At 35.4% G+C, this 14,172-nt stretch overlaps 1 protein-coding gene across 1 annotated transcript in view; it reads right to left on the reverse strand.

Annotated features, from left to right (window-relative positions):
* LOC115214450 (leucine-rich repeat-containing G-protein coupled receptor 5-like) overlaps positions 1 to 14,172 on the reverse strand; it is a 524,866-nt gene that overhangs the window by 229,587 nt on the left and 281,107 nt on the right. Inside the window, exon 16 of the mRNA XM_036504410.1 lies at positions 1,164 to 1,235. Within this exon, the coding sequence (XP_036360303.1) occupies positions 1,164 to 1,235 (72 nt within the window). The remainder of the gene's footprint in view (positions 1 to 1,163; positions 1,236 to 14,172) is intronic.

Below are 14,172 nucleotides of genomic sequence, written 5' to 3' on the forward strand. Positions count from 1 at the left end.
ACGATGTTTTCGTTAGCTAATGTAGGTCTGGAATTTGAGACAGCGAGTAAAGGTAATACTCAGACAGCGCTACTTATTGAAGCAAGAAGTACTCAGACAGCGTTACCTATTGAGGCAGTTTAATTGACAGTTTTTCAGATGGAAAGTATGCAATCATGTCTTAGATGATTCTCACAGACAAGGTTACTTTCAAAACATGGGCGCTTTGCATGATAGTTTTTCAGATAGAAGATATGCTGTTGTGTCGAAATTGAATTCTCACAGTGAAAGTTGGCTTCAAAACATGGAGTAATTTGACTGAAGAAATAATCAGGTATTTAGTATAATTCATTTAGATCTATATTTCTTTTCTTTTATTCTTCATTCTATGTTTTTTAATAATAAAGTTTCTAGCATAATTACCATTAGATGTTGAAAACTCTCTATGTAAATGCTCCGACCTATATATCCATTAATATTTATATCGAATGAAACCAGCCACAAATTGATATTTCTAGCTGTCAATTATCTCTCTCTATATAAACGGCAGTTTGTCTGTGTGTGTTTCTGTGTGTCTGTTTGGTTGTACCCTCACCCTGACCATGGCTTTCAACCGATTCTGATGAAACTTGACACACACATAGCCCAATGTCATAATTCAAAACTAACGCAGCGAAAATTTTGAAAAGTTCCCCCAGTTCTGAAAAAGATCGATAAATTCTACATGGGGTCGACAATCAGAAACACAAACCACAGATGGTCTAGGGGACGCAACTCGACCTTTTTAACTATCAAAAAAAATTTACCATAATTTTTTTCCCATTATTTTGCTATTTTTTGGCTATAACTCTCTAAAAATGCTTTATAGTTATTTCCCTTACAAACCCGAGCAACGCCGGGCGATACTGCTAGTATTACATAAATGTGACCATTATCACTACTATTATTAATGGAGTAAATTATCAATATTCTGAGTGATGAGACTGAAGTATAGTAGACTTGTACCTCTAGCTTCACATCTAGTTCACTATCAATGTAAAGAAGCAAATCCATCAGCAATGTTACTGGAGACGCTTGTTCAAAACCTATTCTTCGGTAATGGAAATAGTATTACAACAATATAACATACAATAGCATAATAGTTTATTTAGTTAATAGAAAAAAAATAATAATGAAATACTTACAGTTCCTGCAGGTTATTTAAAGGTTTAAACGCATTTTCAGCGATATATTGTATTCGGTTATCAACCAGGTCACTGTCACCAAAGATAAAAATATACATAAAGAAAAATGAATGACAGGAAATTGCTTTGTCGAAAAAAGCAACTTCTTTTACTACGAAGCCACTAAAACAGAATAAATACATGTTGCAGCTTTGTAGAAGAACATCATAAAACTACATCAAACAAAGCACGATCAGAAAAAAAGTCAAAATCTATTTATTTCCTATGAGTTAGAAGTTTTGGCTCTCAGATAAGTTTTGTTTACTTTTTGTGGCTATTTATTTTCAATTTTATTTGAACAATACCCCGAAGACATTAAGATTGAGCAATAAATATAATCTATCGCTATCTGTCATTTACGCTTACATTTAATAATAAAAGTAACTTTTTAGCAATGTGTGTTTCGTTAGTTAAGAATATAAATACACAAAAAGTTGCCCTCAGTATATACAGAACAGGAAAATTTTACTGATGGCTAACAAATCTATAACTGGCTAGTCAATAATGAAATAAAATATTTAAAAATAAAGGGATGAACTAGTTGCCATGAATTATTAGGAGGTTTGTTACTATACCAAATATAGAACATTAGAAGCACTTAATAGTTACAACCCACAAACCAGGTTCCTCGGCCATTGAATATCTCGATGATATTACGTTTTTTTTAATGTCTCTAAGTCATACATTTGTAGAAGGAGGTATATTTGAATCGACCTCAATGTATTACTGGTAGTTAAGACAAAGCCGATTCCAGTAAGATTTGAACTAGTGAGGAATGAAGATGAATATCATAAAGTATTTAGTTAGGCACTCAACTGATTCTTGACACATTCATCATCCGTCATCCGTCTTCAAGATGTAAAATATTTGGCAACAAATATACATGATTTCTTTCGAGTAAATTCAGCGCTATTTTTTAATAAGACGGTGTATAACTATTGGAATATGCCAAAGGATATTACTAGTACACGTTTCGTTATCTAAGGGGTGATGGAAAGCAATGCTAAACCTAGAAAATATTGGTACTTCAGAAAATATTGGTACTTCCCATCCAATAGGCTTCCATATAGTTTCCATCTTCTCAATTTCATACTCGCTATGCAATGGGATCGAACATGAGATTTCATGATTGCAAAAAGAACTTCTTAATCACTCGGCCTTGCATGCGCTACGCACATGTACATGCATACATAAAGCTGTACACAAACACCTCATCACATACATTGTAAAACGTAAATATTCAGCGGTTAGAGAAATGCTAGGATGAAGAAAGTGTGTAATCGGAAAGCGGACCATATCGATTATTTGGGCAGAGAATTTAGTTTACGAATACAAAATCCTTTTATTAAAAGAATAATAATGATAAAATAAAGAAGTAAATATAAAGAACAATAATTTTTTTATAGGATCGAATATTGTAGATTTAGTGATGGAAAATGGTAAATACAAGTTCTTTTCTGTACAAAAATACAAACCATTTTCAATATGATAAAACAATAAAAATAAAGAAGTGGGTGACTGCTTCAATCTTCTGCATTAAAATCTTATATTACTTAAGAAATGCTTAATATATTTTCTCTTTCAAACATCGTAATGTAATGTTAAATTATTGGTCTTTTTATGAGCAGAGGAAGAAAAAATATTCCTTTGCTGACACTGAAGTAATATGAGCGTATTTCTGTGTACAATAATAAAAATAACTGAAAGAATTTCGCCGCACTACGTTTTAATTGAGGAGGAGTGTAAAAAATTAGTCTAAATGGGAATTGCAGCCGCAGGATATTTGTTTTGCTTTGAATTAATGTTGCTGAGAATCCTATGTGATATAGAATTACAAAACATTTTCATTTTCTAATATTGTTTTTTGCATTATGCATAAAATGCTTGCAGAGACATATTAGCAGAGATGTTACAATCGAATCAAATACTGAAAGGTATTTCTTTCGCTTTATAATAATAATAATAATAATAATAATAATAATAATAATAATAATAATGGGCTACAGCAAATATTCTGCTCAATACCACAGATTTGCTTGTCAGTTGTTTGACCTTAACCAGTTGAGCATGTCCCTTAGTGGCTGACGATATGTGCATCTCTGATCACGAGCAGAAGTAGTGGGGGAGCATCATAGCCATGTGTTGAGAGGGATTCTTTGGGGTTTGAATAGTTCACCTCTGGAAACATGGGTGGTTCTTTCAACATCCTTAAACAACCCTTATTCAGGGACCGTTTGAGCGGGATGGGCTACTCAACCTGAAGAAAATTCTAACTGGGCTCCACCTGCAAGGTCATGTGCTGTTTATCTTGATATAAGATCACCATGTCGCGCACATATGGTTGTGATGCATGTGCCTGGTGTACCTTTATCAGACGGGTAGTCATGATGGGTATATTGGGCTTCGTATATTTTACCCCAGTGTCACTTTGATGGCATGAACTGCTCTCTCACTCAATAATAATAATAATAATAATAATAATAATAATAATAATAATAATAATAATAATAATAATATTATTATTATTATTACGGCAGCGAGCTGCCAGAAACGTTAGCACGGCGTGCGAAATGCGTAGCCGTATTTTGTCTGCCGTTACGTTCTGAGTTCAAATTCCGCCGAAGTCGACTTTGCCTTTCATCCTTTCGGGGTAGATAAATTAAGTACCAGTTACGCACTGGGATCGATGTAATCGACTATCCTCCTCCCCTACAATTTCAGGTCTTGTGTCTATAGTGGAAAGGATTATTATTATTATTATTATTATTATTATTATTATTATTATTATTATTATTATTGAGTGAGAGAGCAGTTCATGTCATCAAAGTGACACTGGGGTAAAATACACGAAGCCCAGTATACCCATCATGACTACTCGTCTGATAAGGGTACACCAGGCTCATGCATCACAACCATGTGTGCACGACATGGTGATCTCATATCAAGAAAAACAGCACATGACCTTGCAGGTGGGTCCAGTTAGAATTTTCCTCTTGCCGAGTAACCGATCCCGCTCAAAAGGTCCCTGAACAAGGGTTACTTAAGGATGTTGAACAAAACACCCATGTTTCCAGAAGTGAATTATTCAAACCCCAAAGAATCCCTCTCAGCATACGGCTATGATGCTCCCCCACTACTTCTGCTCCTAATCAGCGATGCCCATATCGTCAGCTACTAAGGGACATGCTCAACTGGTTATGGTCAAACAACTGACAAGCAAATCTGTGGTATTGAGCAGAATATTTGCTGTAGCCCATCTTTTATACCAAGACAAAACAATGTACATGATAAAAAAGATCAGCAGCTATGAGAGCCATTGCCTGGTACTGCATCAGAGCATTTATTATTATTATTATTATTATTATTATTATTATTATTATTATTATTATTATTATTATTATTATTTTTATTATTATTATTATCATTATTATTATTATTATTGGACCAATTATATGAAGTACAGAATTGACAACAATATCCGGTCGACGGTGTTCAATTACACGATTCGTCTGAAAATCATTCTCCCAGACTATCGTTTCTTTTCCATCCTCCTACATAACTTTACTTGGTACATGCTTATACCAGTTCCCTGTAACTTCATATTGGTATTTACAGCATAAGAAGCAATGAAGATGCACACATACTTTATCATGGCGGCACTTGTATTCTTTTTGTGCAAGGCTCTCACACTTACAAAGTGGGTCACATTTACCACATTATTATTATTATTATTATTATTATTATTATTATTATTATTATTATTATTATTATTATTATTATTATTATTTAAGGCGGCCAGCTGGTAGAATCGTTAGCACGCTGGGCGAAATGCTTAGCGGTATTTTGTCTACCACTACGTTCTGAGTTCAAATTCCTTCGCGGTCGACTTTGGCTTTCATCAATTTGGGGCCGATAAAATAAGTACCAATTGAAAAAACTGAGGTCAATTTAATCGATTTAGCCCTTCCCCCAAAATTGCTGCCTTTGTGAAAAAATATGAAACCATTATTATTGTTGTTCTATATTTAAGTGGTAGGGAATTATGCACATTATTTACATTATTTACATTTGACGAATATTAAGAGTAGTTAAGAGCACGGGCTACTAACACAAAGAGTCCAACTTCGATTCCAGGCAGTGACCCGAATAATAATAATAATAATAAAAATAATAATAATAATAATAATAATAATAATAATAATAATAATAATAATAATAATAATAATAATGATAATAATAATAATCTTAATAATAATAATATCGAAAAATACACTAGGAATGAGAACCCAGGTTCGAAATTTCACCAAAACACCTGATAAAGGATGGAGGGTATATCAGCCGAAACATTGTGTTAACAACACGGACAAATATCCGTCAAATCTAAATAATGTAAATGAAATTATTATTTTTATTATTATTGAGTGAGAGAGCAGTTTCATGCCATCAAAGTGACACTGGGCTAAAAATATACGAAGCCCAGTATACCCATCATGACTACCCGTCTGATAAGGGTACACCAGGCACATGCATCACAACCATATGTGCGCGACATGGTGATCTCATATCAAGATAAACAGCACATGACCTTGCAGGTGGGGCCCAGTTAGAATTTTCTTCAGGTTGAGTAGCCCATCCTGCTCAAAAGGTCCCTGAATAAGGGTTGTTTAAGGATGTTGAAAGAACCACTCATGTTTCCAGAGGTGAATTATTCAAACCCCAAAGAATCCCTCTCAACACACGGCTATGTTGCTCCCCCACTACTTCTGCTCGTGATCAGAGATGCACATATCGTCAGCCACTAAGGGACATGCTCAACTGGTTAAGGTCAAACAACTGGCAAGCAAATCTGTGGTATTGAGAGAATATTTGCTGTGGCCCATCTTTTATACCAAGACAAAACAATGAACATGATAACACTGCCAATCAGTTAAGATCAGAAGCCATGAGAGCCACTGCCTGGTATTGCATCAGGGCATTTATTATTATTATTATTATCATTATTATTATTATTATTATTATTATTATTATTATATTATTATTATTATTATTCAAATTCCGCCGAGGTCGACTTTGCCTTCCATCCTTTCGGGGTCGATTAAATAAGTACCAGTTACGCACTGGGGTCGATAAAATCGACTTAATCCGTTTGTCTGTCCTTGTTTGTCCTCTCTGTGTTTAGCCCCTTGTGGGTAGTATAGAAATAGGTACTCCGTCTGTCGTTACGGTCTGAGTTCGAATTTGTCTTTCAAACTTTCGACTTTGCCTTTCATCCTTTCGTGGTCGATAAAATAACTTGAGTACTTGGGTCGATGTAATCGACTAAGCACTTCCCCCAAATTTCAGGCCCTGTGCCTTTAGTAGAAAGAACTATTATTATTATTATTATTATTACATTCTGAGATCAACTTTACCTTTCAACATTCCAGTGTCGATAAGATATACAGTACAGTAATATACTGGGATGCTTTTAATCGACTACTGTTCTCTGCAAGTATACAATAAGACTGATACGAATCATTGCAGAGTTCCGAGACAGGCGAAGTGAAATGGCAGTCACAACACCCTGCCACCGTATCAACATTATCCATTAATCCTGCACTGGAGGTACATGTGTTAGTGGTTAGTATGTTCGCCTAATGATCATAAGGTCGTGAGTTCAATTCCTGTACAGGGCAGTACTATGTGTTCGTGAACATGGCACTTCAGTTCCTGTTGCTTCACTCTACTCAGCTATAACGGACACTAACTGGGTGCTGGGTGCAACCTCAGTCCATCCCCAGTTGTCACATTCTAAAGATTATGTTGGGTTAGAGACAGAAGGGGTGTCTATGCCGTATCGTGACCTCAAAGACTCGTAAAACAACTTGCGGCACATGGCACATGCTACCACGCCAATCTCGCAAGAGAGTGACGGCTGGCTGTATTGTACTAATAACTCACTTCATGTCTCCTCCCACTATCTCACTCTGTCTCTCTCTCGCTCTCTCACTCTCTCATACACTCTGACTATCTGCTTGTCTGCCTGTCTGTCTCTTTCTCTCTGCCCCACTCTCTTTCTCAAAGTGACCCGCATTAAAAAAGGGACCATGCAAAAGAAAGAAAAACAAAATGTTTATTAATTTCTTTATAAATTTGTCTCCAGTGTGCTTAGAGTTTTACTCGTGGGAGCTACCAACAATAAAGTATTGTTTTGTGTGAAATGTGCCAATATTGGGTTATTTAGGTGGTCGCTTGACCTGCTAGAAAGAGCAGTCAAATTCCCTAAGTCACAGGACTTAATTGACAATGCAATTTTGGATATACAAAAAGACGGAATCGTCTTTTTTTGTATATCTAGAATAGTTTTGATGAAAGGTTTGCTCAGTCTAAATCAACTTGGGCTAAACATCAGCAAAAATAGCAACAGACAATCTTCATTAGGCTTTTACTGAGTAAATTTTATATGAGTTATATAATTCTAGTCACGTATGCCGAAATCCTTTCGTGTCTTGTTGCTAGTATACTGTATAAATAAATCCTTTCTGGAGCCGTGATAACTAATAGGATTGATTGCATTATAGGCGCATATGTTTTACATCTGGTTTTGTAGCAGTATTTAACTTGCACTGATTTGCTTTGCTGTATAAACACATAAGCCGAAATATGTTAAATTGCTTTCCGGGAAAATATTTGTCCTATGAACTTTGGAGTGAGAAATTAATCTTTAATCTACCAGCTGCTAGATTGCGACCATACTGGGACACCACCTTGAAGTGTTTTAATGGAATGAATTTGTAATTAGTCTATTGATCTCTTTAGCGGAACCGCTAAGTTACGGGAATATAAGCTTACAAACTCCGGTTGTCAAGGGATGATCGGGAACAAATGCAAACACACGCAAATGTATATATACGATGGACTTCTTTTAGTTTCCGTCTACCAAATCCACTCATAGGGCTTCAGTCGGCTTGGTGACATAACAGAAGAAAAAGGGCTCTCGTTGCCATGCAGTAGTTTGAAAGCAAACTTCTAGCCACACTGCCACGCATACCCCTATAGAAAATATGGAACGCTGGGAAAATTTGAGTGTCGTCCTTACGCAGGGGACATCATTGAACAACCACACACATACTCAGACACACACATACACGAACAAATTGTCATTCCCTTAAATTTTAAAGCAACTCTGTGTTTATTCCTAAAAATCCTACATACTTCTCGAGCAACTATTACTCATGGTTCACTGTGGAGTTCCAATAAAACCAGCCAAAACATATTTAGAATAATAAATAGTTAAAACCAATCAAAACATATCAGAATTGCGCTATAGATAAAATTCTTTCCCCATTGCATTCAATAATTAATTAGTTGTAACTAATTAAAATTTCAGAGTTATCCCGTTGTGTGTGTGTGTGTGTGTGTGTGTGCGCGTGCGTGAGTTTATAAGAATCAGTTACATAATGGTAATTCTCATCACTATCAGTGTGATCGTTATTAAGTAAAATTACTGGACTTAATTATAACAAATATACTGTACCTCTCCCACCCTGTATTATGAAACTTCTCTGCATCGGCACCCCAGGGTATTTTCTACAATAGTTCATATATATATATATATATATATATATATATATATATGTATATATTCCTGGTAAGAAGATTTGGCGTGTTCTTCTAGCATATTAGAAATCCACCTTGGTGGTTATTCCTCTTATAAATGTACAGCAAAGAATGAACAAAGAGGCAACTTTCATCAATAAATTCCATCCACGACTTAACATGAACACATAACATAATACAGAACACTACTAACCTTACCATTAATACCACTAACTCCCATACATCCCGTACACCATTCATATTACAGTATTATATCCACACTAACTGCACCACATCCAGAACTACTTACCTCTCTTACACATAATTTTTTTTATTAAGGGAATAGTAGACCAAACACTGTTTAGTAATCAGTGCACATTCAAATCCAGTGAACAGTAATTGACGAAACCGGTATGACTTTGAATCCATTTCATAATTCATAATAATGACTTTTATTCCTCGTAATTTTACATCAGTTCATCTAATTGTACATTTATCGTTACTTTTCATAAAAAAGCCATTATTATTTTGATATCCAGTGTGCATTTTCGCTTTTTTCTTCTTACTCTCCCCATACCTTTTCCACGTGTAGTTACTATTTTCTTTTTGAAACATATTTCTATTATATATACATATACATACATTGACGCACGCGAGTATGTTGTGTACGTGTCTATAGATAGGTAGTTTAGCTGAGTAACTAAGAAGTTTGCTTCGCAACCACAAGGTCCCCTATTCAATCCCACTGAACGACGTCTTAGGCCAATACAATTTTCTATAGCCCCAAGTCAATCTATAACTTGTGAGTGAAATTGGGCAATCAGAAACAGTACTGAAGCCCATCAGGTAGACCGAATCTGTAAATCAAAAAGTACAGCATTGTCACTTACTGTGAAACACCGATTGAGACAATTACGTTAAGAGTACATATGTTTATCTTATGTCTTTTACTTGTTTAAGTCATTGGACAGCTGCCATGGTAGATCACTGCATGGAAGAGTTTTAGTCGAACTAATCGACACCAGGTCTTAATTTTAAAGCTCGGTGCTTATTCTATGGGTTTCTTTTGCCGAACCGCTAAGTTACGGAAACGTAAACGCACCAGCGTCGATTTTCAAGCGATGTTGAGAGAAACACACACACACACACACACACACACACCACACACACACACACACACATAGCTTCTTTCAGTTTCCATCTACTCACAAGGCTTTGGTCGGCTCGAGGCTATAATAGAAGACACTTGCCCAATGTGATACGCAGTGGGACTGAACCCAGAACGATGTGATTGTTAAGCAAGCTACTTACCACACAGCCACACGAGATATATATATGCATATATATATATATATATATATATATTATATATATATATATATATATATATATATATATATATATATATATATATATATATATATATATGCATATATATATATATCTATGTTTCATACTTCCATTTGGTAGCCGAAAGATTACTTAATGCATACACACACACACATATATATACATACATAAATACATACACACATGCATATATATATATATGGAAAACACGTAGTAGTGCTCAAATGGTTTGCACTTAAACTCCGAAATCTTTATCAAGGACTACGTCAATGGAGTGGCTAAGAGAAATTCAGGTGAGCTGATATGGAGATAACGATGTAGATAAACATGCACGAACTTGATATAGAAAATATATACACAATTTTACATGTAAATTTGTTTAGTAAGTATATAAATAACTATACGCTTATACATGAGTGTTCATGATTATTTCCAGGTTTTGTTTCTCAATCTATATATTTGCATGTGCATATGTATGTAAGTATGTATATGTGTATGTATGTACGGTATGCATGTATGTTTTATGTATTAAGCCCGAGTGTGTTTATCTGCATGTCCCTATCTATCTATCTATCTATCTATCTATCTATCTATCTATCTATCTATATATCTATCTATCTATCTATCTATCTATCTATCTATCTATCTATCTATCTATCTATCTATCTATCTATCTATCTAAAAGAAAAGCTCTACTTTGTAACTTGTCCCATCTGTGTGCAGCCCTGTGTGGCCAATAAAGAAACTTATCTATCTATCTATCTATCTATCTATCTATCTATCTATCTATCTATCTATCTATCTATCTATCTATCTATCTATCTATCTATCTATCTATCTTATCTCTCTTTATATATAATACTAGCAATGCAACCCAATAACATCACGACTAACTCTTATAGCAGTACATGTATCTGATAGGGAAAAATTGATTTGAAATTGTACCAATCAGTGAACACGGTGTCGATCCCGATCAATGAAATTGCCCTCGCACAGATGCGCGGTGTTGCTGTTGTCTTCACTGAGGTTATCAGGTCAAACATTTGTTTTCTATCGCACCGCCCGCATTATAGTACAACTTCAACCACTGTGAAAAATAGGGTGATTGTAGCAAAATCCTTACGGCTTCTTCGATACGCGTGAATATATGCTAATAACGATAAGCAATTTTACATAAACTGGGTTGAATAATAATAAAAATGTTAAAGGCAAAAACGCTCGAAAGGTTTTAGTCATTGCTTCACGTTTAACCACACTTGAACGAATATAGGATATTACTTTGCTTAATCCTTGGGGAAATTTTATCGAATTTAAATCTGAGAACGCTCGTTGGTATTCCTGAGTTGTTTGCTACCAAGGAAATCTACATGGACTAACTGTTTTAGGTAGTAATGCCAGGTGTGATCACACTTATGCCAGAAACACAGTTCATTAGTCAATTTTCTGTAGAAAAATAGGGTTTTGTGCAAAGAAATGGTATCAACACATTGTTTAATCATGGAATACTGAAGACGTTCACATTGGCACAAAGGCCATTATTGACGGAAAATGTGCAAATATTTTGTTCCATAAAAGCATGTTTCTGATCATTTTCTGTTTGTGATGCAGCAAGGGTTTGGTGCATCACAAATGCGCTCATAAAACACCTTGTACATTGCTGTATTTTTTGACACCGAAAACATTAAAATTGGCAACGTATATAAGAAGCAAATCCAAATATTGCATGAAAATGATCTCAAAATTGTGCGACCCGACCTTACATTTGAGGTTATTTTTGTAGTAAAAAGAGTTGTCGTGCAAAGATCATACTTCCATTTGGTAGCTGAAAGATTACTGAATCTTTTGATACTTCATACGTCAAAATCGGCATCCCAGTTTTCGAATCCATAAGGAACATACGCACCACACACAGACACACAGATACACACACACATACACACACACACATACGCACACACACAACTCTGTTTTATATATGTGTGTGTGTGTGTGTGTGTGTATACGATAAGCAAGTTTCGCTTTCCATCTACCAAATCTACTGAAAAGGCTTTGAGATATTTGCTCAAGGTTGCACGCAATACCCCCACGAAACACGCACGCATACGCATACATATATACACGCAATAAGCTTTCTATCACGATTAATCACTTTCCATTTATAGTTTACTACAACCATGTCATATTATTTCCGTAGATTGAAGGGACCGATTTTCCATTGTTTAGTTAACGGTACAACAAGTGACAGTGAAGATAAGTCGCAGCTGGATCGTGCAAGTGTTGGTTTGAAGTAATTTTCCGATAAACGAGATGATATTTATTTCGATACGGCCTCATATAAATTTTATATACGTCTTAATATACGCTTGTGCGTGATGATTCTTTGCCAAGATATATTTCTTGTTAGTACTCATACGGATGCTATTAAATATCATTTGAGTCAAACTGGGTTTTTCTTGGATAAAGGATTCTTGAATCGATCAGTTATTTTGATAATACCCGCCTTCTACATACAGCTTCATGAGATTCTTAAATTTGATGAGGATGGCAGTCAACTATTATAAGAAATCTAAATCCTACTTATTGATAATACCCGCCTTCTACATACAGCTTCATGAGATTCTTAAATTTGATGAGGATGGCAGTCAACTATTATAAGAAATCTAAATCCTACTTATTGACTTCTCACTTGATAACCATAAATATTAAAAGAAACCGACCATTCTTTACTAAAAAAGGAAAGAAACTGATGGAATGAAAGTAAAATGAGAATGAGAAAGAGAGTGAGTGAGAGAGAGATACACACGCACACAGAGCGGGAGAGAAATACAGTGAAAAGTGGAGATGAAGAGAGAAGTCCTAAGTCACAAATGTTTCTACATGAAACACAATCCTGTTATTTCCTTTCTTCCCTAGAGATTTTGAAACGAAACCCGATACTCTAAACTTACCACAATAGTGCTGTAAAAGTGGGAACTAGAAAACAAAACAAAGGAAGGGTATTCTTTTTATTTGTGTCAGCTTTTATGTTAAGGATTGAATATTGAGCGAGAGAAATAATCCTTTCTACTATAGGCATTAGGCCTGACAGTTTTGGTGAAGGGACCAGTCGATTACATCGACTCCAGTGAGTAAGTGGCACTTAATTTATCGACCCCGAAATGATGAAAGGCAAAATCGACTCTGGCGGCATTTGAACTCAGAACATGATGACAAACGAAATACCTATTTCTTTACTACCCACAAGGAGCTAAACACAGAGAGGACAAACAAGGACAGACAAACGGATCAAGTCGATTTTACCGACCCCAGTGCGTAACTGGTACTTATTTAATCGACCCCGATAGGATGAAAGGCAAAGTCGACCTCGGCAGATTTTGAACTTAGAACGTAGCGGCAGACGAAATACCTATTTCTTTACTACCCACAAGGGGCTAAACAAAGAGAGGACAAACAAGGACAGACAAACGGATCAAGTCGATTATACCGACCCCAGTGCGTAACTGGTACTTATTTAATCGACCCTTATAGGATGAAAGGCACAGTCGACCTCGGCGGAATTTGAACTCAGAACGTAACGGCAGACGAAATACCGCTAAGCATTTCGTCCAGCTAACGATTCTGCCAACTCGCCGCCTGACCGAGAAAAATTATATAAAAACTTTTTCTAAATATACAAATTCAGTTAAACGCTCGCTGTATGACCATATCCGTATGGTCAGACATTCCTATTTCTAACAGTTGAGAAGAAGTTAGATTGATCTTGTATTAATGACACACCTTATCGTTTGAAATTTATTGAAAAATCTATCACACACTTGAATTTATTACTAAAGAGAATTGGGTTTCGTACACTATCATAATCACTGATTTGTTTTTAAAAACCAGAAATCCTTTCTACATTGTAACAGTTACATTTTCCAGATACGCTACTGAAATCAATAATATTATTTAAAGCGATGTTACACACCCCAATAAATCACTTCATTTATCGGGGGAAAAAATGTTATCCACAATTGCTATTTCGGTTGTTGATTCATTTCGG

Source organism: Octopus sinensis, linkage group LG7, assembly GCF_006345805.1.
Source record: "Octopus sinensis linkage group LG7, ASM634580v1, whole genome shotgun sequence".
Taxonomy (NCBI): Eukaryota; Metazoa; Mollusca; class Cephalopoda; order Octopoda; family Octopodidae; genus Octopus; species Octopus sinensis.